Source organism: Apostichopus japonicus, chromosome 17 (assembly GCF_037975245.1).
Source record: "Apostichopus japonicus isolate 1M-3 chromosome 17, ASM3797524v1, whole genome shotgun sequence".
Lineage (NCBI taxonomy): Eukaryota > Metazoa > Echinodermata > Holothuroidea > Aspidochirotida > Stichopodidae > Apostichopus > Apostichopus japonicus.
In genome coordinates, this window is record NC_092577.1 from 5,054,444 (window position 1) to 5,082,429 (window position 27,986).

Genomic DNA, 27,986 nt, shown 5'->3' on the forward strand with positions numbered 1-27,986 from the left:
ATTCCATTTAACTAATGATTGGTGTTACATCTTAACCAGCTGGGGTTCCCATATCTACGGAAAAGTCATGGAAAATTTTTTGAAAAGATAAAAAAGAAAGAAAAGTCATCGAAAAACAGAAAGCGAACTCTTCATTCTGTTTTGTAACTAAGTAATCTTAAGAAGGGTCATCAGTTTTAGCTCGAAAGTTCAGCTTATTACCAGAAAAAGAGCTAAAACTTCTCAAAGCCCAGTCAACATTCCTTGAAGGTTCTGCCTGTATAAAATTATCAATATTCAGTGGTTATCAATATTCAATATTCAAAATAATAATCAATATAATTATCACTATTCAATCAAATATTCAGTGATGACAAACCAAAAAATAACCCCAAAATAAATAAATAAATAAATATGGCCCCCAAAACAAGGAGAAAGACTATATCCTCTACAGAAACAATAATATTAAATAAATAAATAGTTAATCTGTGTGTGTGTGTGCATTTCACATACTGTGTATACAAAAATCTGTTTGACGTTGTACATGTTTGTTAGTTGCCATTAGAAGATTAAAGCAATTTGCTAGTATTTGAAATTAGTCTCTAGTCAAAGAAATTATCAGTTATAAATGCTTACCGACCAGCAGATAATTTCGCTCGTTTCCTTTACCTGAGGGCGGCCTGCTTAATTATTTTAGGGTTAATTAAGTGCAGCGCCCAGGCTCTATTACAGCTTTAAAAGATTTAATGTCTGCTATAGGTGATCTCGACTGTCAGTTAGCGTTAGGTAAACACAGTCATCATGGGATGACATATTTCCACTTATTTACAGAATGTGCTTGCAAGTATAGGGTTAAAAGGAATATGTGTATTTATATATACATATACATACATATATATGCAGTACATACATAACAGTCTAATACTGGACTTAGAAATGATGGCTTCATGGAACTAGATAAATATTACATACATGTATGTGTTCTCACAAGCAATCCGTGGAACTGGAACTAGAAGAAAGTACATATTGTACATGTGAGATCAAATATCTATTTATATATCGATGACTCATATATATCGCTAAAGCAAATTGAGGTAGATCTGTTATAAATAGCAGAGAAGCACATGGTCAACATGTTTGCCAGGAATTAGTCGTGAATTTTGGCGAGTAAGGGCAGTTTATAGACCTGGTAACAATTCGCACGACATTGTCAATTTTACCGAGGCGTATGTATGTGTGTACAGACCACAACTTGTAGCCAAATAACACACATTACGTGTGTAGTACATACAGACGTTGATTAAAACTGTTGTCAGAGTAGACAGTATCACTCACACATATTGCCCGACAGATTTGTTGCCTACTGTATGTAGGTGGAATTTAGTAGTAAGGAGAAATTTATTTTAACTCTATCGAGCAGATAGTGATGATGAAGAAGAGGATATTAATGATGATGATGATGATGATGAGTTGATGAGAGGATGAGGTGATGAGGATAACAACTACAGTAGTGATGAGATTGGAAGGGATTTGATTGATGGAATGAAAGCTGTCATCTACAGCAGAGATTATGACCGATTGTAGCAAACGAAAAGGTGTGAAAGTCAGGATGATTCAGATGAGAATATGAATTTAATATCTGAAATTATATATGCGAGAAAAAGAACATAAATTGCGAGAGATCTTGACAACTGGAGTGAGGGAGGAAGGAGGATTAGATTCTTTTGTTGGTAAATATTTATTATTTTGAAGCTTTAAGAGAACCTGACAGATCATCGGATGTCAAACTTCCTGTTGCTGATTGGCTATTAAAGTGAATTTCTCAGATTGCCGGTAGAAAACATAAATTATACACATGTGTATTTCTTTTCTGTCTGTACAAAGTGAATGTTGCTATTGTATGAATGTCTTCAATGAAAATGTAAGTGGGAATGTGATATTAAGCAGTAGTGTTTTTTTGTTGTACACCTGGCAGGTGTTAGCCAAGTCGCTACGAAATGTGAAACTCTAGGCCGGGTCATGTGGTACACATGTGTGGTTTACAATAGGTGAGGAAAATGGGAGAAGTATCCTGGTCAGGTGAACTGTACATTGGAGATTGAATTGCATCCCCCTCCCTCCCCCTCCCTCCCCCTCCCTCCCTCCCCCTCCCTCCCCCTCCCTCCCTCCCCCTCCCTCCCCCTCCCTCCCCTCTCCCTGCTGTTTAATGTTAGTTAATGGTCTGCCACTTATGTTGCACTAGACATTACAAGAGCTTGAGATTTCTCACCAGCCGGTCTTTACTTAAAGGTACATACATATCATATTTTGACCAATCAGACGACTGCATTCTGGTGGCAGGGAAATGACACTTCAATGGGAAAGCAAAAATAATCTACACTGTCGGTTGAAGACCTCATATCAATAATTCTGTCGCAAATTCTGAACTCTAGAGCTTGTTGTGTGAATGAAAGCTAGTATTATTGGCAGGTGGAGCCTTTGTTACTCTAGAAAGTGGACCACGTACAGTAACTTTTGGTCCCCGGTCTGTGATCTTATCATAAGACATGTTCTTTAAAAGCTTTACCTTTGTAATTATAATAATGGTTGTTGCCTGACGTCCATGAAATGTTTCACATTTTGAATACATGTATGTTTCCTAAGCTGTCAATGTTCGATTCGGTTAGAATTTCATGACAATGTAACTTGGTTTTAAATGTTAAGTTTGTTGTTTCAAATATTTTCCACTGTTCATTTCTTTCCTCCCCCCCTCCCCATTAAAAAAGAAGAAACTTCAATTGTCATGAGGTCATCGCTAACACTGCTGTTGCCTCGTAAGAAAGCTTTTGGTTTGCAAAGTATACTTTTAAACTGTCTCCCCATTGCTTACCTTTAGTGTTGTTACAGACATGCAGTAAGTATATAAAGCTTGGATGAGCTTCGTTCTACTCTATGTAGCTCCGACTCGGTGAGAACAAGAACCCTATTGTTTTTGTGTAGGTTATAGGTTATTGGAGGTCATCATAAAAAAAATGCATGCTGCTTAATTCAAGGTACATCCACTTTAATAAGTGCAAGTACCATATATATTTTTTTGCTGAGGTCAGGGGTCATTGGAGGTCACAAGAGGTCACCAGAGGTCACCAGAAGTCAAAGTCTGAGAACCAGTGAGAGGACTGTTTTAATGTCCAGTTAAACATGTTTAACAAACTGTCTCTTTGCTTTTCATGTTACAGGACAAGAAGATGTTTTTAACTGCCTGGGCACTGATATTCTGGACAATTCATTTGAGGGGTACAATGCCTGTATATTTGCTTACGGCCAGACAGGTAAAGCTTTAACATCACTCTCCCATATGTCAAGCTATTTTTACATGTCGTACAACCTTGGATGGGAGTTGGTATTGAAAGGTTAAATGATGATTTTTGTGTGGTTGAGTGAACACTTTGATGTGATGTGCTTGTTCCATTTCCTATCAAGGTAAATGTCTAATATTAAATCCACTTTGTACTTTTTTGCCTTCAAAGAACATGTTTTCTTGTTATCTCTAGTACTATGATGACATAACATTTCCTCAATATTGCCGTTATATGCATGTATATTGAGATGTTGTTTTCTGTTTGGAAGGATTGACGTTAATTGAATTACAGTCGTTGGAAATATTTAAAAGGTCAACTGTCTTTGTACCAAATTTATACTTCACCAGTGAATTTATTCCATAGACTTTACTCATCAATATAAGTCAATATGACAGTTAGGAGCATATATGTACTATAAAGTCACCATACCGTAGCTTCAGTTTGAACTATTTATTCTGTACCGGGTCATCTGAGCTGTGTGTGATCCATTAATTAAATTCAACTTGAGTCAATAATTTACCCAAGTGAAATTACCTAAGTTAGATAAACACATACAGTATGTCAAGTTAGCTTATTCCAAGCAGCTTACAAAAGCTATGTTGCTTACACAGGTATACTTGCCCTTGAAGTTAATGAATCATTCAAGTTTCCTTTCCCAAGGTAGCACCTACCCATGTGAGCTTACCCAAGTTAATTTACCCAAGTGAGCTTTCTCAAGGTAGCATCTACCCAAGTTAACTTACCCAAGTGAGCTTTCCCAAGGTAGCATCTACCCAAGTCATCAGCTTACCTAAGTTAGCTTACCCAAGTTAGCTTATATACAAGTTAGCTTTCACAACTAAACTTTTCCAAAAGTACTTGTAATTCAGGTACAGTAAGCCTACCAAACTTAGCTTTAATTCACAAATTAGCATATTACTAAGTTGGCTTACCAAGTTAGCTTGCCCATGTTAGCATGTACCCAAGTTAACTAACTCAAGTATCATTAATTACTATAGTGTATACTGCACTGCAGTTTTGTTTTAACTATGTGACAATTTAAGTTTTTTATGCAGAAATATGAAAATGTATTATTCAATTAATACCAGCAAAAAAATAACCAACTGTTCATTTTTTGGTGTTTTTTTTCTGTTGAGTATACTGAATTTTATTAGTTTTAAGTTATTCAGCATTTTTTTGGTACCTACAATATTGTTTATTTCCTATTACTCCATCAGGTTCTGGGAAGTCATACACTATGATGGGAACGGAACTCGACAAAGGAATCATCCCTAAGCTATGCGACGCTCTTTTCGAAAGAATCGGAAAGGCCCAAGCCAATGACGATTCGGTCTCCTTCAAAGTTGAGGTTTCCTATATGGAGATTTACAACGAAAAGGTCAAAGATCTACTTTATCCCAAAGGGTAAGGCACGATTTACTTCACTCCTCGCTTACCTGTCTCCCCACAACCTTAGCACCCTCATTCTACCACGCCTAGAATACCCTGGTAACCTTTTAACACTGTGCACCCTCTATGACCGGCTCCTCCGGTCACTGCCCTTCTCATTCTATCAACCAAAGTGTCTAGATCGCAAATTTTCGAGCGGATTTTTTCCATCGGATTTCGTCCACTTTTGGTTTCCCAGGATCGGAATTTTTCCCATCCACTGTTTTTGGAAGTGTTTGAAGTTGTTTGCAGCCCGATAAGTATCCTTTTCTTCTTCTTATCCTTTTCTTTTCTCTACGACTGTTGTGCGTATGCCCGGACTTGATCTATTTTGCTCTAACTGCGTTCATCCCTTACCTGTCCCCACTCTTCTATTGCATTACTTTCCCAGTCTAATTAGTCTTTTTCTACAGGTAGCGTTTTAGAACTGCGCTCCCATTTGACGGTTCTACACCCCATCACCTCTTCCTTTGGAATCCATCAGTCACAAATTCTAAAGCCTGCCACCGGTGACAGACTTCCAAGGTCTGCAGGAATCAATTCTAATAATTGATGTTTTGATTTTTAATCGTATCGTCTTGGATATGGGGGAAGGTGGAGAGAGTTGGGAGCCAGTAAAGGGGGGGGGGGGAGTGGAGGGAGTTAAGAAACCGAATGTTATACTAACAGTAAGTTGTGAGCCAATACACACATTCTTTACTGTTTTTTTTCTTTCCTCACAAAGTATATTTAAATTTGGTTATTCTAAATTTATTGGTTATTCTAAATTTTTGGAGTCAAAACTCATATTTCTGCATCTCTCAGAAAATGTCCATCCACTTGTGGGATATCAAAGTTTCTAAATTTCGAAATCATTTGTGTGCAGTCTATGTTATAGAAGATTAGATGTACAAACTGATTTGGAAACTTTCAGAGATTCAAATACCTCCTTGTGTAATTGTGTTACTTCTAGGTTGCAGATTCAGCAACTGGAAATTATATCATGTTATGAAAACACAAGACATATTACAAAATTAATGTGCTCAATGCGTCATATTAGGGAAATTCCCTCTAAGCTGTGTGCTACACAATAAACAGACAATCTTATATTAAGTTCAGCCTTGTATATTCGACCTGGCTTCCTGAACGGTAACCAATTAAGAGAACGGGTAACCACCCGTGGGAAACGGAAGTATTCGTCACATTTCGGAAAGCCATCGACTCTGTCGTCATGAAGTTATTTTTGAAATTTTTGAAGTTTCACAAAGTGGGATGAATATATATGATTTGACATTGAGTTGAGTTTGAGTTTAGTTACATACAATGTAAATCGATCATGGGGCAAAGAGCTTTTGCTGCTGCCCCTTGTCTGTGGAACAGACTTCCAGAACATGTAAAACACAGTCCATCTCTTGCTTCTTTTTAAATGCTCTCTCAAGACTCATCTGATGAAAACTCTTTAATTAAATTGTTCATTGTTGCCCATATTTGCTTGCATTTTTGTCTTGTACTATGTTTACTGGTTTTTGTTTGCTGTCGCACTGTTTGTGTCACTGCACAATGAGCGTCTTTTTTGAAGGAAACCGGCGCATTATCAATGTTCATTATTATTAATTATGATTATTGAATGGTACAATAGTTGTATCAAGAGGTGTAGGAGAACTGAGGAAGCATGGCTGTTATGAGCAGGTCCCCTGTTACAAATAATTAGAAAGAGAGAGCTAAAAAGAAAGAAAAAAAAAAACCCACAGAGAGAAAAATGGAGAAAAAAAAGGGTGATACTGGTCAACAAAATTAATATATTCGTATATTATATTCGTATATAATATTCGTATATAATATATTAATATATTTGTAATACATCATTCAGCATAAATGACATGAGAGTGTTAAGATTTAGCAGTTTTGATGTCATCATTCAAATGATTCCGTATAGCAGGTCCTGTACCTGGGAAAAGTAGCATTTTGTAAGAGAAGAAAATTCAGATCCTCCAAAGTGCTACCCAAAATATGAACACCAAGTTATGCCCTGCTATGTCTAGTTGTAATATTAAACACTTTGGAGCTATCCTTAAATGTATTTTGATTTATGAAAAACATTTCTAAGATATATTATTTGATTGCCTTTCCCTCGTTTAACAGGAAACAGAATCTCAAGGTCCGAGAGCATAAAATCTACGGGCCGTACGTGGACGGGCTCTCAAAGCTAGCTGTCTCATCTTTCCAGGTACGTTCCAAGACCATCTTTTCCCTTGACCGATATTTGGAATTTTTTTGGTTGTTTCTTATCTTATGTCGAGAGTTTCGTTCATCTGGTGTAAGGCTGCCCGGAGGTGGCAAAAATGGCTAATGCATTGGTAATGGAAGTGGTTGCGTAGCAGTAAAATTAAAAAAATAATAATAATAATGCTGCGTAGAAAAGTTATAATGGAAAGAACTTACAAATAATACCACAAGTCTGGAATAAATTAGTAGAAGAAAAAACAATAGCAACATGGCATAAAACTTTAATTGGAAGCAAAGATCAAAAGATCAATAATTATACTATAACTGGAAGTCTAATTTGATTTTAATTTTGAGTTAATAAACGAAATTGTTTTTTTTTGGGTTTCAGAATATCGATGGCCTGATGTCTGAAGGAAACAAGTCACGAACAGTCGCAGCCACGAACATGAATTCAGAGAGCAGCCGCTCTCACGCTGTCTTCAACATCACAGTGACGCAGACCATCACAGATGTAGTAGCAGATGTAAGTAGCATGGGGTGGGGAGGGGAGGAGGAGGGGGAGGGGTAGTCTTAAACATCACAGTGACACAGACCATCACTGATGTAGTTGCTGATGTAAGTAGAATGGGGTGGGGAGGGAGGGGAGGGGGTGGGGAAGTCTTCAACATCACAGTGACACAGACCATCACAGACATAGTGGCAGATGTAAGTAGTATGGGGTTGGGAGGGGAAGGGAGGGAGGGGAGGGGGAGTCTTCAACATCACAGTGACACAGACCATCACAGATGTAGTGGCAGATGTAAGTAGTATGGGGTGGGGAGGGGAGGGGGTGGGGAAGTCTTCAACATCACAGTGACACAGACCATCACAGATGTAGTGGCAGATGTAAGTAGTATGGGCCACATCCCTAATTACTGTATTCTTCCATAGTACCCTGAAGTTGTTGTCAACAGCTATTGGTGCCATTATATTTGATTTGATTGGGGGTTGGGTGGGGAAAGTCTTCAACATGACAGTGATACAGACCATCACAGATATAGAGGCCGATGTAAGTAGTGTGGAGAGGGGAGGGGAGGGGAAGGGAGGGGAAGGGGCAGGGGAAGCCTTCAACATCACCGTGACACAGACCATCACAGACATAGTGGCCGATGTAAGTAGTATAGAAGAAGTAGTGAAGAAGATCCTGTTAGGATTGAAACGTCAGTCCCAGTAACTTCTACATATTTTACCTACACAGGCTTTTTGCTGTAGATAAGCAGTTTGCTAACAGCCTGATCTTTCTTTAGTTTTTATTTTACTATTAATCATAATTCATGACATGTGTTCCTCTTTCTTATGACCTTTGCCCCCCAAAGACTTATCTATTAGGAGATAGTGGGGTAAGGTCGCAAGGATTTAATTGTCTGTCTAAATTGTAAAGCTTTATATATTCCTTCTTTGCAAAGTTTTTCTTTTATCAAAGTTACAATTATATACTGTCGTTAATTTATGCATGTGGCATGAATGTTTTTCGAGCATATCACGGTTGAAAATCACCTATGGAAGAGTGGAGAATGCCTACAAATGTTAACTTATTTGTGTTTCTTGCTGTCTGGTAAACCTTTGACATAATTACATAAAACATTCAGGAAACGAAAGCTTAACTTAGAACTACAAGAATTTGGATTAAGTCCTTGGCTTACGGATTTCAAGCGATATATGCTTGATTGTTAGTATGCACTGTATCTCCTTTTTCTTGGAGTAAGTTGTTTTAAGTTCTAAGCATGTAAATTACCGTGTTTGTAACATGTAGTTGATACAGTCTACACGAGGCAGACTTAATTGCGTACCAGTCACGAATCGCGTTATTATTGGAATCGATAAATTGATGAACTGACTTGCACAAACCATGGCTCTAAGTCAATAATTCTCTATCGAATGAAAGTGAACTGACTCGCAGAAATTTGTAAAGTGTTTCCCGCATGTAGGGATAATAATCGACTGGTGATGAGCTCATCTCAATCTCAATGCGAAGCGACTTCTTACAAATCTGAGATGATTTGCGTCGAAATTCTCTATTCGTGGTTTTACTCAATATGCCTGTAACGATCCGTAACATTGTCCTTGAAAAATCGATTTTAAGCTCCTATCTTTGCTAGTGTTGCCAATTTAGACATTTTAAATGCCAAAAATTGACAGATTAAGCATTTCTCACATATTTCCCTGCCTGAAGGAATATGAATAATTTGACCAAAGTGCAATTTGGCATCGTTTTTAGTGTTTGGCATGCCAATTTTAAAAAAAAACTAGTACTAGCAGAAACATTGTTAAAATTCCTCCAAAGAATATTGTTTCCCACCATTCCATGTTGCTCAGTCTGACTCAAGGTTGCACATTATGCCTACATGTGGATACATTAACCATGTTAAATTACTCGGTAATGTTCTGAGTTCTAAGAGACCCCAGTTGCCCTCCCACCCCCCCAACCCCCCCCCAAAAAAAACTCTGGCAAACCCACAGAATTCCTACACATGTACACGATCAATTGTCATAAAAATAACAGCAGATTTGTATTTGGCAATTTGGTTCATCTGATTTGGCAGCTAGTGTGGGTTGGAAGTGCCGTAGAAATTGAAGCCAGCAACCCCTATTTTCACGTACATACAACAGTGCATTTGCATACAATGGTAGACATTAACAAGCTATGAGCAATTTGCAATCTATTTAAAACCAAGTTGATAGTGGATGGTAGGGTTGTTGACAGTTGTACGTGCGTATGTATGTCGTGCTGTAGGTACAGCGACACATAAAACCAGGCAGTCCGATATTTACAGAATAAGGCCTATTATTGAAAAGATTATCTGCCCTACTCGTCAGACTAGTTTGTTAATTTTTGTTGATTAGGACTGCATGACGAGGGCAAACATGATGACTATTGCTCCATGAAAGTTGAGGGTATTTTAAAATGTTTAGTGTTTACTATGTAGGAACACAGCTATGGTAATGCATTAGGAGGCATATATATTGTACAGTATAGACTGTCTACGTAGGCCTTGCTAATATCGGCCAAAATACAGATCCTCACGTCACATGGTTGTCTTACCAGAACCAAGGCCAAAGTTTATCGATCAGTGTTTAAAGGTTTCTGGCATCCTTAATGCGTTTATTTAAATGTTAATGTGGAGAATAACCAGGTTTTACATTTCGGTTGACCGAACAGCAGATTTGGTTGTGTGAGGAAATTAGTGTTTGCACGGGTTATCCGGGTACCCGGGTACCCGCCCGACGTGATACTACCCGGTTCCTTATTTATTACCCGAATCCTAAGCAAAGTGTGATTTAAAAAAAAAATGGCAAACCGACGGTTAAGCAGATTTCCCATTGACTTAGTGTGGTGTTAGGCTACAATGTGGTCGAAGATAACAGCAATAAGGAGCCCGTTCGACGCGATACTACCCGGTTCCTAATTTATTACCCGAATCATACGCAAAGTGTGATTGTTTAAAAAAAAATTGCAAACCGATGGTTAGGCTGATTTCCCATTGACTTAGTGTGTTGTTAGGCTACCATGTGTTCGAAGATAACAGCAATAACGAAAGCTTTCCATAGATATAACTGCGTCACAATTTCAGCTAATAAACAGATGGCTAGGCTAGACTACCCCCATTGACTTAGTGTGGTGTTAGGCAACCATGTGGTCGAACGTAACAGCAATAACGAAAGTATTCCATGGATGTCTTATAACTGCGTCACAACTCCAGCAAATAAACAGATGGTTAGGCTTAGCTAGATTTCTCATTGACTTAGTGTGGTGTTAGGCTACCATGTGGAAGAAATTATTATTTATTCATTCGTTTATTTCAAAGAAGGAAAGGCTGACAAGGAATTTTACGCGATGTTTATGGATTATAGACGGGATAACTAAAAAATAGTAATCGCAAGTGGCTTTTCACTAATCGTTTATTCCAAATGCGATCAAATTGCGCGAATCGCGCAATCTCGCGGCTAATGCGAACCCTGGACCTGCATAATAGATAGTAGTAGTAGTATCAAAAACTGTTTAAGAGCTAAATTGGATATTTATATGGTTTGATCCAATAGACGTGCACGAGCTAGCATAAGCAGCGGCGGCAGTGCGATGTTAGTAGTAATGCTAATTATAATTAAATAATTAATTTATTAACAAGTTAATGAAAGAAACAGAAGCAAATTATTGAGGGAGGTTTAATACCTTATCTTACACCTACGTATTTGAACATGAAAACATTGTCAGTAGAGAATATAATGCATTTATTACAGCATCCAATATGTAATTTCTTGAAAATCGTGATACACGAGGATAAACAAAAAAATTCCGGGTACCCGGATACCCGACGGGTAATGGCCCTCGGGTACCCGGTTCCCGATTTTTGGACCCGTGTAAACACTAGAGGAAATGTACCAAAATATCAAAGAATGTTGAATATCTGTAGACTGTAGGAGTGATGTGTAGGTTTGTTGAATAGAACAGCAATATGAACACTGTAGAACAGATGTATGTACACTGTAGGAGAGATTTGTATGTTTGGTGAATAGAACAGCAAATATGTATACTGTAGAACAGCTATAGATTTACACCGTAGGAGAGATGTGTAGGTTTGGTGAATAGAACAGCAGTATGTACACAGTAGGAGGGATATGTATGTTTGTTGAATAGAACAGCAATAGATGTACACTGTAGGAGAGATGTGTAGGTTCGGTGAAAAGAACAGTAAATATGTATACTGTAGGAGTGATGTGAAGGTTTAGTGAAGAAAACGTAAGCTTTGGGCCAGTACTCACCTAGGCCTACCTCTTTATCTATTCTATTTCCGTATCTCCAAGTAGGATGATAACAAGTTATCATTTCATCCTACTGTATTTGGAGGTTTTTAGTTACGGTGGAATCTGAATATGAATTAAACGACTAGTCGTCCTCCAGACGACCTTCAAAGCTGTGGTTGGGAGGTCTCAGACAGACTTGACAAGACATTAAAACTTTTTCCTACACTTATCTCCCTAACACTTACTGACATACGCTTGATCAACCATCTGTGGAGTGACCTGGTAACCTCTCAGCTATATGATGAATATCTTTGACAGTGTTACACTGTAAGGAAGGTAAATCCCATGTTTACAAAACATGACATGAATTATTGATTGTCAATATTTCCATTGTTATGAATTGGAATGTTGCCCAAGTCAATCTTACAGGGCAGTCATCTCCCAAAAAAACATGTTATTTGCTTAAAATCCAAGAATCCATAACTACCAAAAACCTCTCATGCATTATTTGATATTTCCTTCAAAAGTTTCTAGTACCACTTGCCTTTGGCTACATTCCACTTGCAAAATTATGTTCCTTACATTATTACCTTTCCTGTCATAAATTGTTAAAGGGTTAAAAATTTCGGCTGGTAAAGTGGATACTGTAGGAATCAAAAATGAAAGAAAGAATCAAAGCTCAGTGGAACTGTTTAGTTTAAAACTTGTATTTAAGATACAAGGAACAGGAACCAGAACTTATGAAGGTGGAATGGAAGCTATACTTTTAATGTAGGCCAAATGGTATATGGTGTTAAAGGGTGGGACGACTCGCTCGCGCTCAAAGAAACGTCTCATGCCGGTAATCTGACCTAGTTTAGTTTGAGGTGTAACAGAAGTGTTAGACACCACCATCGATCCCAGAAAATACACACACAGCTTGCTACCGTCGGTAATTAGACACTAGTGTACAGTCAGTACATACAGCTATGGTCAATACCCACAACACAGTGTACATAGCAGTGATGGACATCTCAGCAGGGAGTTGTTATGGAACTCCCTGATCTCAGGTCCAGATAAATGATTAAAAAGGTATCACGTTTCACTACTGTCTGCATTTTGTAGCGACAAGAAGAAAACTTCACTTGCAAGCAACGGAAAGTTAAATATTTCAGAGCGTGGCATGTGGTTTGGGGCGAGCCTTTAAAGTTTATAAATTTTATAGTAGACTTGATCAAGCATAGAACTGTAGAGTTTATATAATGTATAGTAACCCATATATATAGTGAGGTGCTGTTGTTGAATAATAGGCAAACATAACAAAGCAAGGAAAGTGCAGAAACTTTACATTCTCGTAGAATGTTATTCAGACTTTTGGTATTATCTGTGCATTCTAGCGGTTTAGGCTTATTGTTGGTATATAAATTACATGGTAGGGAATGCTACACTTCACTGGGCTGTATTGACTTTGTGGTTCCGGTTATTCAGAAATGGGAGGTGGGCATACGGCTTTGTGGTATGGGTGTCACGTTTTGCGGCTGGGAAGGGATCTAAATTGGTAATTGCACAAGCAAAATTAATGCTAAAAATCAACTTTCGTTTCCCATCAGGAACTGGGCAGGTTGATCTAACTACTGCTCAAAACAAATTAGCTTTGTAGTACCTTTCTAACAGCATGTGCCGGCACTGTATAGAAGTTGAGATGTATGAATTTTCTTTATACTGAAATAATTCTTGATTCAAACCTGCTGTAGAAATTGACAAAGTTATGATTGCATTGGTTTGAGGAAACCATCCCTGAAAAAACCAAAAACAAACATTGGGGCGGAAAATTTGCATATTTGAATTTACATAATTAGCATAAAGAGCTGGAAATCTGGAATCCTCAGTTTCTTACCTAGATCTGTCAATATGGAGTTTGTATAAATACAAAAAGAAAATGCCACTAACTTCACAATTTACTCCAATGAATAAACCTGATCATATTTAATTCCTACTAACATCAATCCTCAACTTGGGTTTGTCACACCATTTCCACCCAGCGGGCGTTGAAACCCAAGGTGAAGTTGATCTTCAAATCCTCGCACTTGACTGTTGAAGTCAGAGCTGATTGATTGAAAATAATCATGTGACTGAAGAGCGTGTTGATTCTCAAATCAAAAATAGATAAAAATACAAATAACATTTGGTAAAACTGTAACTACTGTAGTCCTCCCTCACTACTGTTACAGTTTAAAAACCTTTGGATTCCTGAAACATGAGCTCCATTCATAGATCTATCAAATTATAAACAAATCTGAAATAAAAAATGATTCTGAAAATGATTTATAGGAAATATTTGTTGTGAGACGATACCCACAGTGCATTGTATGCGTGGTCGCTATGGAGATACAGCAGTATTTCCCCCCTGCACTTGTGTGGATATGTTTGAGGTTTTTTTTCCATGCATGTTGTTTTGTCATGTTGCAGCTCTACAGAAAACTCACAGGTGTGTGTATCCTGTGGTTTATAGCTGCACATCCCTTTGCATCATGACACATAAATAAAAGTTAATATAGGTTTGGCATAAGTTTCTGCCATGTGCACAATCACCATGGTAACAAGGTGAAATATTTCTCAGAACTGGAAGATTGCAGTTTTAAAGATCTAGCCAAACAGAGTTGGGAGTCGTTGCTCAACGCTAAATTTTGGTTTACATTAAGCTCATTGGTGAATTGGGCAAGACAATACTTTACAGCACAGTAAGTAAGTGGTGGAGTGGAGTGAAGGGGGGACATAGATATTAAAAAACCCCATGGGTCTGAGTTTGACTACATTCACAATAAATAAAGCCTACACAGCAGCCTAACATTGCCCTGCATCATGGGTGCATATGTCTGCCCCATATAGAGTATTCTTTGGTTACAACTTAAAAATATATGTATTTGTGGAGGATCTCGGAACGACAGTCTAGAAAATCAAAATCTATCAACCGACTGATGAAGAGGTACAAACAGAGAACTTAGACTCCTTCCCCAGATATCTGTCAGGTCCCCCCCCCCCTCCTGCCCCAAAAATGTCAGAATTTTTTTTTGTAGAAAATAGGTCATGCCTCCCCCTTTCTCTTAGAATAGCATCGGAGCCCTTTAAAAACATGAGTCTAGCAACGTCCCTGATTTAGTTACAATGCCGGACAATTAACCCTCCAATCGAAACTGATGTTGGTCTTCAGAGTAGAGATTTGGTTGTCTCAGACACCCGAGACCAATATAATTTGCCTCGGACATATACAAACATTCATACATACATTCAAGTTTAACACAATATGCAAGACCTGGGAATGCATAATTTAGTAATTCATTTATATATACACCATGGTTACCAACAGTAGGTGCTGAAATAGGGTCTATCAAATATTTTCAACTTTGTCTCAGAACTTTTCATAGTTATCAATAGGTTATAATGCCCTTGACAAAGTCAAGTTCACAAAGGTTATGCTTCCAAAGTTCACTTTGTAGGCTTAAGTTGTATGTAGGATACACAGAGCAATGTTCAAGCTCCTCTTGTAAAATTGAAGTAGTTTGGTTATATATATGCAAACAAACACTAAATGCTGGTAGTGCAATATCGCAAATATTTCCATTTCACAATTTCAAAGGCACCGTTCCATTGTTACTGCAGCTTGGTATTAAGGATAGTGTTATTACAAAATAAGCTATTCAACAATGAGTTGGTTTATTTTTTTGTGGGTAACTAGGTTGTGACTTTGACTCATATACAGGGATGTGGTCAGGAATATTTGAGTGCAGGGGCAGATTTGTGCGGTAGTGTGATCCACGTGCAGGGGGAGGGGTCTCAGGGGTGGGGGGTGTCTCCTCCCATTTGGATTTTTTTTGCAAATGAAGTATACATGCTTAGATGGCATATGGTTTGGTAACTTTTTCCTATTTTCTGGCACTAACTTCTGTGCCAAGTATTCACCCATATTTTGGTGGCGGTAAAATCTGTTGAGCTAATCGGAAGAAAAAGTGCCGGGTAGGAACGTTTAAAATACTGTTTGTGCCGGGCGGCATGCAGATCTGCCGGGCGCAGCCGCCTGCCATCGGCACCCAGTGTGAGCACATCCCTGCATATACTGAACCTCAGTATACTTTGTAAAACCTTCCCAAAGAACACAGCCTCATTTGCATATATATGTAAGCTTTGAGATGAATGAATGTTATCATCAGCAAGAAAGATGATGTTACGTTTGTATAGCTGCATGGCTTCCTGACCGGGTTGCTTGATCTCAAAATTTGACATTTTATTCAATAAATAGCACAAAAATTTCAGTTTGTGAGTGTCTTTGATTTGTGACTGTTTATAATTATTCCATTGTACAGAGACCACAAGATGTATCTGTTGAATATGCATAATTCATGTTATTTACATAAATTTGTTAAAACAGTGAATATTCATGATATTATTAAATATTTACCGTGCCATGCTGACATTTACTTTTAATTTTGAGCCAAATATAAAGTTCACTTGTCCTTTTAAGTGTTATAATTTTGTTTGACTATGGCAGTGTACAGCAGTACAGAATGTTTACATGTAAATCAGTGTTGAGTTGTGTTACATTAAGGTTGTACATTTGATATTTACATCCATCCAACATTTTTGATAATGTATACTACAATGTTATTAAAGGTGTTAAGTACTGTAAGGTTGTACTGTGTATCAATATTATGTACTCCATCTCAACACTATTCGATAGTGTTGAGATGTGTGAGTATAATATTGAACATTGGTATAGTACATTACATACATGAAACACTTACAACATTGCATTACAGTGTTCAAGAATTACTGACATACAGTATGAGGTTGTACTGTGTATCAATATAACATTCTCCATCTCAACACTATTCGATAGTGTTGATATATGTGTGCGTATAATGTTGTACATTGGGTTGTACAATAGATACACGAAACACTTACAACATTGTATTACAGTGTTCAAGATGTTACTGTACGAGGTTGTACTGTGTATCAATATTATGTACTCCATCTTAACCCTATTCGATAGTGTTGAGATGCATTAGTATTAGGTTGTACATTGGTATGTACATTACATACATGAAACACTTACGACATTGTAGTACAGTGTTCAAGATGTAACTCTATGAGGTTGCACTGTGTATCGATATAATATACTTTATGATTCGATAGTGTTGAGATGTGTTAGTATTAGGTTGTACATTGGTATGTACATTACATACATGAAACACTTACAACATTGTAGTACAGTGTTCAAGATGTAACTCTATGAGGTTGCACTGTGTATCGATATAATATACTTTATGATTCGATAGTGTTGAGATGTGTTAGTATTAGGTTGTACATTGGTATGTACATTACAGTACATCAGTGCAACACTTACAACATTGTATTACAGTGTTCAAGATGTTACTGTATGAGGTTGCACTGTGTATCAATATAATATACTTTATGATTCGATAGTGTTGAGATGTGTTAGTATTAGGTTGTACATTGGTATGTACTTTACAGTACATCAGTGCAACACTTACAACATTGTATTCCAGTGTTTAAGATGTTACTGTTTGAGGTTGCACTGTACATTGATATGATCTACTGTATTAATGCAACAATTACAATACTATTCCACAGTGTTAAAATGTCACTGCAAGTTTGTACACTGATATTTCAATGTATCAGTGCAGCACTTACAACATTAATGTTGCAGTGTTGAAATATATTGGAAGAAGTGTCTGTTTATAAGTTATTATCTCTCAGGGTTTGGATAGAAACGTAGGAAAAGTAGGAGAAGAAAAAAAAAAGCAAGGTCATGAAAAGTTTTTGAATAATTAGGGAAGAGAGCTCTGATGTACATAAATTGACCTGCTATTTTTTTTTTTTTGTCAGACCAAAACTTCTGTAAATTTATGGTTAAATGTCAGTTGTTTTACAGATCTTTCTGGTCTTTTAATTTTGTCCTTCTAGGTTACAGGGGAGAAGGTCAGCAAGATCAGTTTGGTAGATTTAGCAGGAAGTGAGAGAGTCCAGAAGACTGGCTCTACCGGTGATCGACTGAGAGAGGGCAGCAACATCAACAAGTAAGTGGTCCATGGTCATTTATTCAAATAAGAGAGGGCAGCAACATCAACAAGTAAGAGGTCCATGGTCATTTATTCAAATCAGGGCTCAAAATAGACTCACGGCACATACAAAAAAAAAAAAAAATAACTAAGCGATACTAGATTTATTTAGGAAAAGGAGTCCGTTTGGCCTGTGAGTCAGTCGGCTGGGAATGTTACAATAATGTTAATCCCTCAAAGCTTACGTGGGCATGGGCTGGTAACATTCAGCAGTACGTCAGTCCAGATAGAAAAAAAAATATCGATTTTTTTTACCTCATTTTTTCATCATGTACATCCTGATGATGGCATTTGTGTGTATTTGTACCATTTCAATATGTTAATTTTACTACTAATTTGTTTTACCCTGTGAGGACATCTCATTTTTGGCCTGTAGATCTCTCATGTGTATTAACCCAGAATGTCCTCAGAATGACTAATTACCTTAATAGTTTGAAATGGCATTTGTGTGTTTTTGTACCATTTCTATGTATGTTAAGATATACTACTAATTTTTTTTACCCTGTGAGGACATCTCATTTTTGGCCTGTAGATCTCTCATGTGTATTGACCCAGAATGTCCTCAGAATGACTAATTACCTTAATAGTTTGAAATGGTCTTTTGTGTGTATTTGTACCGTTTTAATGAATGTTAAAATTTACTACTAATTTTCTTTACCCTGTGAGAACATCTCATTTTTGGACTGTATATCTCTCATGTGTATTGACCCAGAATGTCCCCTGAATTACTGTGAGATAAATTGCAAAATGCTGGGCCTCCGATGTAGGTGTCACTAATAAATTGTATTTCTGACAGATCTCTAACGACGTTAGGACTCGTGATATCGGCCCTAGCTGATCAAGCCGCAGGCAAGAAGAAAAACAACTTTGTGCCTTACCGAGACTCGGTCTTAACTTGGTTACTTAAGGTAATTATCAAGAAGGTTACATCATTTTATCCTCACTTTCTTCATATCTGGAAAATGTTTTGTCTTTGCTGTACTTAATCATACATATAATTCCCAGTGTCTTAAACATTTGGATTGCTTTGGCCCATGTTAGATAGTGCTTCTCTCAATTAATTTCTTAATTTTATTCAAAGAGAAATATTGGGTGGAGCGAAAGGTGGAAAAGAACCATAACCTCAATATATCTATATATTATATATATTATACAGGGAAAAATTTGGTCTTCAAAATTTTCTGTAGCATCTTCAAAAGGCTCATTGAATACCATAGTTCCTGTGTAGAAAACTGCTAGAAATCTTTACACTTGTGTATTATGACTTGACCATTCTTGTAATATGCATTTTAACATGCGATGGTGGATGAATTATTCCCTGATATTTAGCAATGTGCAGGACTAGGCCGTGGAGATGGTATAGCCTAGGGCTTTAATAACACTCCACTTACCCTATTCGTGTAAGGCGGTAGGCAATATCTTTTTTTTCGCATGGAAAGCACTGAAATCTTTCATGAGCCAGATTTTGGCCTGAGAGGTTTGCCTCTTAAGGACACCTGCTCTACAAGAATGAAAAAAATAGTAGAGGATTTGACAACTCAGGGACTTACTGTCTCCAATATTTGTTGAAATTGCAATCTTTTCAAAGGGTACTCTTTTTTCTCATTTTAATTGTGGGGTCTATTCTTTTGTTTTAAATAGGATAGCTTAGGAGGGAACAGTAAAACGGTGATGGTCGCCACCATCAGTCCAGCGATGGACAACTACGAGGAGACGTTATCGACTCTACGATACGCCGACAGGGCAAAGAGGATAGTAAACCACGCTGTTGTAAATGAGGATCCAAATGCAAGGGTAAGTGGGTTCCTCTTCTCTTAATCGCTTGGTCCTACAGTTACCTTCATCACATGTACTTTTATCATTAATTTTGCGCAGACCTTGTCGTTTTGAAGTTTTTCTCATTTTGTGGGTTCCCTATCTCTTCATGATCACTTCTCCTGTTCCCTTCATACTCGGTCCCTAGTACCGTAGCTCTCTTGGTTCACTCGGTCCCCAGTGCCGTAGTTCTCTTGGTTCACTCGGTCCCGGAATCCATATTCTTGACTCGTTCTTTCCCTTTATCAATTCCTAGTTTTCTCATCCCTTATTTCCCTAGTTTCTCTTCCTTCATATCCCTCCATCCATCAACCACCCTTTCCTTAACCCCTGTCCTTGTTCCCCTTTCACCTGTCCCTCCCTCTGCTTGTCCCTGGACCTTTCATCCCTCATCCCACCACCCCCCCCCCCAGAATTATTATCCATTCCACATTCCCTATCCCCATTCCCCTTTCAGTTTTTGCCAACCACTCATTCTCCCCTCCCTCATAGCTAACATTCCATCAAATCTCTGAATCCTTTCCTCGACTTCCCTTCCCTCAATCCCCTTCTCCCTCCTCCGTTCACTTTTCTCCCTTCCCTTCCTTTCCTTCATTCCTACCCCTCAGCCCCTAGTACTCAAACTTGCCCCCTTCCACCATTCTTTATTCCCCTTTGTTCCATTCCCTCATGCAAATTCCATCAGTGTCCCCCCCATTACAGCATTCTGCCTGACCTTATCTCCCATTTCCTCTTTCTATTATCCTCCTGACCACTTCCCTCACCCCTTTTCCACCCCATGTTCCTCTATGTTCTTACCCCCCCCCCATGCCTCCTGTATGCCAAGTCCCTTAACCACCAAGTTCTTCCTATTTTTTGTTCCAGATCATTTTTGATTTACGAGAGGAAGTGACTGTGCTTCGCAACCAACTCATTGAAGCTGAGGTGAGATGAACATTCATTTTAAAAAATATCAATAATTATTCATACCAAAATACGTTGTGGAAAGTAATGTATATATTTCAATTTCTCGAAATGTTCACGAAATTGACGTTCACGTTCTTTGTAGAATATTAAGGCAAATATTATTAACTTATTTTAATATTCTAATATGCAGGAATATGCAGGGTATATAAGTAATATCCGTAATGCTTGTTTCTCGTTGCGCAGAATGAAGCCAAATATATCAAATTGCTAGACTGGATGGAAGTGAAATATTCACAAGTTTGTCGTTTGTATTTTGAATATTACTTTTTCCCTTTTTCTTTATCACTTTGTAGAGTATGAAGGCAGATAACCTGAAGGAACGCTTAGCCGAGTCTGAAAAGTTGATTCAAGAAATGACGCTAAGCTGGGAAGATAAACTACAGAACACAGAGCAGATTCACAAAGTAAGTCGTCGGAAAAATGTATTTATGAATCCCATTGTATTAGGCAGAAGGCATAAAAGGGAGCAGAACTATTTAATGAATTGGTTCAGTTGTCATATATTCTTATGTTTAAAGAGGACAATAAAAGAAACACAATGGTGAAAAAACTGTTCAAATATCTTTTTCGGTTAAAGAGATATTCAAGTGTAAAGTTTTATCATATTGTGTAGAAACTGCTGAAATCTGACTAGCTGTGATGGCACATCCTCCCATTCCTGAAAAGTCTGTGTTTTTTTCTTTTTTATTTTGTGAGATTTTATGACTTTAAACCAAAAGATATGTCAGGAGATCTCATATTTGTCAAAGGAAGTATTTGAGATTAAACATCTGAAGAATTTTTGATTATATTATTTTCAAATGTGTTAAAAAATGTAAATAATTTTTAAAGAAATATATTCACAAATGTTAAGGAAGTGAGGATGTGACATCACACCCTCACAGTTAGTCTTTCTACACCAGTCGTTTTCAAAGGAATTTTGATATCTTCAAAGTGTCATATCTCCTTAACAGAGCATGCTATCATGGTAGTTTCTTCACTGTTCTTTTTGTCTTTTTGTGCTCTTTCATACAAAATAGACATGTCAAACACCTGAACCAATCCTTTAAGATTTTGTGCTTCAAAACAATCTCAATCTATGTCGAGTGGGAGGAGGGGGGGGATGTGGGAGAGGGGGTGGGGAGGGAAATCATGTTAAAAATTGTCATATGTACAGTACATGTTAGGTGATGATTGCAAATGCTACGTGCAAACACAACTCCAGAGATATGACTGTACAATTTTGTGAAGTATTTCCGTATGGATATAGTGTACCGTGACTGACGTGTTGTCGATGACTCAACTAAACTCGAGTCAGGAAAATGTTCAGTCATTGTTTATGTGAAGGGAAATGCATGTATCCATGCATATAGGAATACATTTCCTTCACACATAAGAAAATTCCATATATAGATATTTGCAAGAGAAGATAATTGGGTGAATTGACTCTATATATATATATGTCTGTTCAAAGTATCTCTTTCGAGATCCGGCTTCAGGAATCACGAATGATTTCGAGTTGGTTAGCATCATGTTTGATCTCTAGAGTACGGCAAATATGTCACCAAAACAGAACTAGTATTATTCGATACAGGTGACAAACGCCTACAGTGGAATTACGACCTTCCTTACCGGTTTCGAATCTCTGGACGTACAATCAGCGTCCATAGCCTAGTGGTTAGGGTGTCCACATATAAAGCGGGAGGCCCCGGGTTCAAATCCCGGTGGAGGCTGGAAGTATTTTGACTGTTCTGGATTTTCCAACTCACTACAATTTCACTTATATATTTATGTATATGTATATACATACATATATATATATGCATAGTCATTGAAGCCTTTTCTATTTCACCTGTGTACCACAGATCTAAGGCTTAATTGTGAGAATCAATCCTTTAGAAAGCAACAGAGGTCTTACACTTAAATCCTTCACAAACAATATAACATATCCAGTGTATATTACTTGGCAATGGTGTGTATCATTAGGTGTCCATTTCAGCCAGTTGTGACAATTTTCCAATGCTAATACCACTGTATACTGTTCACCCATGTCATGCTTCAAAGCACCCGTACTGACCGTACAAACAGTTTCTAACCTTGATCTGATTCTAATGCTAATACCACTCTATACTGTCCTCCCATGTCATGCTTCAAAGCACTCAGACTGACAGTATGAACAGTTCTTAATCTTTATCTGATTCGAATGTTAATTCCACTCTTTACTGTCCTCTGATAGAAACATGAATATCCGTACTGCTGATACTGTCAGTATGAGTGCTTTGAAGCAGGTCATGACAGTTAAGTTTGTAAAAAGATTTGTCCCAACAGGGGGAGAGGGGGTGGGGGGAGGGAGATGGGGGTGAATAAACTATTTATGCATATTCATGTAAGTGTCTCTTCCATCTGAAAATGGAATTGTGTTGCATATTAACACACCACAACTGTCTGCTTCTCTTTAACAATTTACATCTATTGCATATTCATCAGGAGAGGCAGAGTGCCCTGGAGAAGATGGGGATCTCAGTCCAGACGTCAGGAATCAAGGTCGAGAGAGACAGAGTCTTTCTTGTGAATCTTAATTCAGATCCATCGTTAAACGAGCTCCTGGTGTATTACCTCAAGGTATGAATTTGTTTTAATTATGGAAATTGATTAAAATGAATATTAATTAATATATGAGCAGCCGATTAGAGCAGAGGGCTTTTAACAGAAAGTTAACAGGTTCAGATACTGTCAGTCCTAGCCGAACGATTCCTTTGCACTTTTCAAGTTTGTATATAATTTGCTAGTCGATGTATCCATTGTCCAGTTACATATATATTTGATAGTTAACTATGGGGTGGTTGTCACTTGCACCTCCTACTGATGGTAGTAATTGTACTTGCAGTGGAGCTGTAAACTTTAGCAAACGTCACTTCTGGTGTTTCTCCAATGACCAATGACCTTCCTGCACTAGAAGAAATGTACAAATTATTAAAATAAACATTTCAACGTTGAAATTTTCACTAAGCTAATCTATCTATCGAGTTGATCTATCGAGCAATAGATAGATAGATCGATTGATAGACCCATAGATAGATCTATTAGTCAATCTATCTCAATTTGTGTTGACGTGTTTGCTAGTGTAACTTTTAACACAAAGGAAGAGGAACACAAATGGGTAAGGAATCACACACATGAGGTAAGGGTGCATAAATGGGTAAGGTTACATAAATGGGTAAGGGTGCCAACATGAGGTAAGGGTGCCAACATGGATAAGTGTGTATACAAGGGTAAAGATATACACATGGGTCAGGGGAGAGTACACTTTTATGGATAATTTGTATTGCAAGAGTATGGATTTGCAGGGTTTTTTAATTTGAGGAAATTTTTTTTTTAAGAATTTGTAGAGAACCATAGGTTTTGTAACCAAGTTGATTTCATTATGATAATAGACCAAATGAATATTCATGTCACGATTAACAGGATCACACAGTGATTGGTCGTCCTGACATGGACCCACCTCCAGATATTCAGCTGACCGGTCTGGGCATCATGCCCCTCCACTGCACCATCTCCGTCCTGAATGAGTTCGATGTATGCATCGCCCCAATGGAGACTGCAAGGTAACCATGTGACCCCTCCTATTCATTCCTTTACACCCCTTCCCAACCGCCCATGTTCCCCTACTCCCCACACCCCAAATCAAACTTTTGCTAGGTTATGTACATGAAAGGCTACGCCTGCAGTTTGGTTGGGTCTGTGTAGAAAACCTTTTTCTAGTTCTCACCAAGTCATGTGATTAACTTTAAACTGAAAGCGCTGACCAACAAGTTACCTTTGGTGTGGACTCTCAAGTTCCAATGTGCTACTACCTGGAGAGCTTTTGATAAAAATAAAAAATAAATTAGCAGTTGATGTTGTCAGTTACCTAATCTTTCCTTAATGTTAGGAGGTGTATAATATAGATGGGATTATTGCCAAAATCAACATAGATTGGAGCTCTAAAGATTGCAGATTGTAGATGGAAAATGTGTGTTTTAACTCAAAGGAGCTGTTGTTTGAACATATATATAAATATATATATATATATATATATATATATATATATATATATATATATACATACATACATACATATATACATCTATCTGTTGCTAAAAGTTAAAAGGGACAGAAGAAAATCGATTTTGAAAATGAAACTGATGCTCTCACTGTTTGTGTAATACTACCCGAAGTAAACAAAATGCCGGATCTGGGCGGAAATACGCATTGAAAAGGCAACAAGGTTCGGGTTATTGAAAGTGAAAGAACGTCCGCATGATTTTATTTTGATTTTCTGATCCGTCAACGCCGAGTTCCCCTTCGGGATATTATCACTAAATGTTGCTATAACGTACAGAGAGATATACATAGTATTTTGAAAGCCAAGAAAGTCCACAAAATGTTTCACGTTAGTCAACTTTGGTCGGGGCAAACATTTATAGCTCAAACTTAAGAATGTTCACCTAAGAAGGATTTTAAGAAGGGTGGAAAAGAGGGATTTTTTCAGCTTATTGCATAGAGAAGGAACTCAGCATGGATGCATGCAAATCCTTGTTGGGTGGTTACATGAAATAATGCTCTTTGGTGGTTACATGAAATAATGCCCTTTGGTGGTTACATGAAATAATGCCCTTTGGTGGTTACATGAAATAATGCCCTTTGGTGGTTACATGAAATAATGCCCTTTGGTGGTTACATGAAATCATGCCCTTTGGTGGTTACATGAAATAATGCTCTTTGGTGGTTACATGAAATAATGCCCTTTGGTGGTTACATGAAGTAATGCCCTTTGGTGGTTACATGAAATCATGCCCTTTGGTGGTTACATGAAATAATGCCCTTTGATGGTTACATGAAATAATGCCCTTACAGACACTGCAATGGTATCTTGCTGGTCAGAAAAATAAGTTGAAGTGAAAACAATATGTCCAGATTGATCTAAATTAGCAATTAATTAAGTACAACGAGGCGCTCAGTGTAGATGTTAGCTTGCTTTCAGCTTAGGCGTTGAGAATGACCTAGCAACATGTATTCTGATTTAATTTTTGCATACCATGGATGCGAACTTCAGACAGAGTGGAACCCCATTTTGGACGTAATATTAATGTCTTCCTTTTATGTTCTTTGTCTCAGGATATGTGTGAACGGTTCCCATATACAGGGCAAGACGGCACTCAGACACGGAGACAGAATCTTGTTAGGAAATTACCATTTCTTTAGGATAAATTGTCCCAGACCACCTGGTGTCGGTAAGCTTCCCAATCATCATGCACTCACTAACAAATTTAATACATCTTGTGGGAATTCAAATTTAATACATCTTGTGGGAATTCAACCCACTTTCAATACAATTCAATACAAAATGTGGGAATTCAACGTAAATGTTGTCTTCCGGGAAATGTCTTGGTCAGAAATTCTCGTTATTGTGTTGTTTGTTGGAATTTTAGCGAACCTAAGTAACTAATTAAGTGGTCTCTTCATGACTTAGTAAGGAAATGATAATCGAAATTTTTACTTTCGTATTCGTACTTCCTCTAAGACGCACAGAAAGTTTACACAAAGAGGGGAAAAGCTTAAGTCAGCACAATTTGGAGATTGGTTTGTATGGGAAGGACAGACAGATATATGGGGTGAGTTAACGGTAGTGTAATTTATTCACCTATTTTAGACATGTTTTAAAGTTGGCAGGTTTTTCTCTCCGAGCACCCTGTGAGTAACTACTCTTCACATTTTGACGTTCTCAGGTTGTAGCGAGAGCCCCACTCTGGACGTTGAACCACAGACTCCTGAAACCATGGTCAAGAGCTATGACTTTGACTACGCTCAGAACGAAGTAGCCATGCAGGAGATGATGAACGGTGAGGAAAGATGGTTCACTGTCGGAGGAAATGGGAAGTGGTGTGGGGTAGGGGTGTGGGGTATAGTTGGGTTGGGGAAGAGTGAGGGTGTAGAGGGAAGATGAAAGCAGGAGCCTTATGTATAACTTCACACGATGAATGGTACAGAAATAATTTATTGTGTGAGGGGAGAGATTCTGGGTTGGCGTGCCTGGACCCGGGATGGGGTGTGGGAACGGGTGAGGGGAGGTAAGTAAGGAGGGTGGAAATTGGTAATATATCGTAGCCTCTGTAATTAATCTTACTCTGAATTAAAATAGCTTATTCTTTATGCACACTCATGCACAGTCATTGCAGATTTGTTTTCAAATTATGCAAGGATGACTTTTGCTTGGAAGGATAAAAGGCAATCCTCATATATATATATATATATATATATATATATATATATATATATATATATATATATATATATATATATATATATATATATAGATATATATATATATATATATATATATATATATATAGATATATATATATATATATATATATATATAGATATATATATATATATATCTATATCCTCCTTTTCCTTTAGATGTAGGTGAAAATGTTCGGTGTGCAATATTTTTTGTCACTGGACACTTAAGTTACCTGGTCAAATTGCCATCTCCAGTTATTAGCTAGAAAAACCAGTGAATTGTGGAATTTAAATATTACAATATTTAAAAGTGATGAATTAGGATGTTAATATTAAAACACATGTAAGAAATGAGCTGCATCTTCACAGAATTCAGTGTCAACTGCTGCTGTGGACAAAGGAATCAGAATCAACTCACAAAAGGGGTTTTCATTCATAAATGTGTTTTTAGTGTTAACAATAATGACAGAGCAGTGTGACATCGGTTACGGTACCATGCCTTGATCGTTGCGTTCTCCAAACATTGACTTTATACAAACAATTTTATGGATTATATGCAAACAATCAAAACTGCATTAAGTAATTTGACTGTTCTCGAACAAACACATTAAGCCCATTTTTAAATACAGTTCCACTCTATGATGTCTGTCATTTAATATGTTGTGTTACGTTAATCGCAATTCTTAGTATTTAGTCATGAGTGTCAGGTATCAAGGAATAATTAATCTAATATCGCATCGCAAAAATATGATGGAATTTGACGGTTTTCATTTTGATAAATGATCTATTAAGATGCTTATGAAACAGCAACAAATAATTACCTGCATCATTACAGAATTCAGTGTTTTATTTTGACCTTTCACACACATATATACATCAACCTTCCAGCAAGACCTAGTATTACTTTCAGCCTATTTAATAGCCTACTTTAAAGTAAAAATTTGACAAGAAATGGACCATTGTTATATTTGACAATGGACCATTGTCAAATATAACAATGGTCAAGGTGACAATGGACCATTGTCACCTTGCCACTTTTATAAAGAACACCTCTAGCCATGTTTAGACTAACTTTTTACAAATTCTTAATATT

General features: G+C 37.5%; 1 protein-coding gene across 8 annotated transcripts in view; it reads left to right on the plus strand.

Moving 5' to 3' along the window:
• Positions 1–27,986, plus strand: part of LOC139954655 (kinesin-like protein KIF13A) — a 79,214-nt gene that overhangs the window by 16,438 nt on the left and 34,790 nt on the right. For 6 of the 8 annotated variants that reach the window (XM_071954552.1, XM_071954551.1, XM_071954556.1 and 3 more), the window contains exons 5-17: positions 3,195–3,287; positions 4,535–4,721; positions 6,867–6,951; positions 7,339–7,473; positions 17,694–17,806; positions 18,645–18,756; positions 19,490–19,642; positions 20,528–20,587; positions 20,923–21,033; positions 23,096–23,230; positions 24,074–24,213; positions 25,766–25,881; positions 26,377–26,490. In XM_071954552.1, coding sequence (XP_071810653.1) covers positions 3,195–3,287; positions 4,535–4,721; positions 6,867–6,951; positions 7,339–7,473; positions 17,694–17,806; positions 18,645–18,756; positions 19,490–19,642; positions 20,528–20,587; positions 20,923–21,033; positions 23,096–23,230; positions 24,074–24,213; positions 25,766–25,881; positions 26,377–26,490 — 1,554 coding nt within the window. Of the gene's footprint in view, positions 1–3,194; positions 3,288–4,534; positions 4,722–6,866; positions 6,952–7,338; positions 7,474–7,524; positions 7,566–7,789; positions 7,836–17,693; positions 17,807–18,644; positions 18,757–19,489; positions 19,643–20,527; positions 20,588–20,922; positions 21,034–23,095; positions 23,231–24,073; positions 24,214–25,765; positions 25,882–26,376; positions 26,491–27,986 lie in introns of those variants that run through there. The other 2 variants (XM_071954558.1, XM_071954557.1) reach the window with 2 other exon arrangements.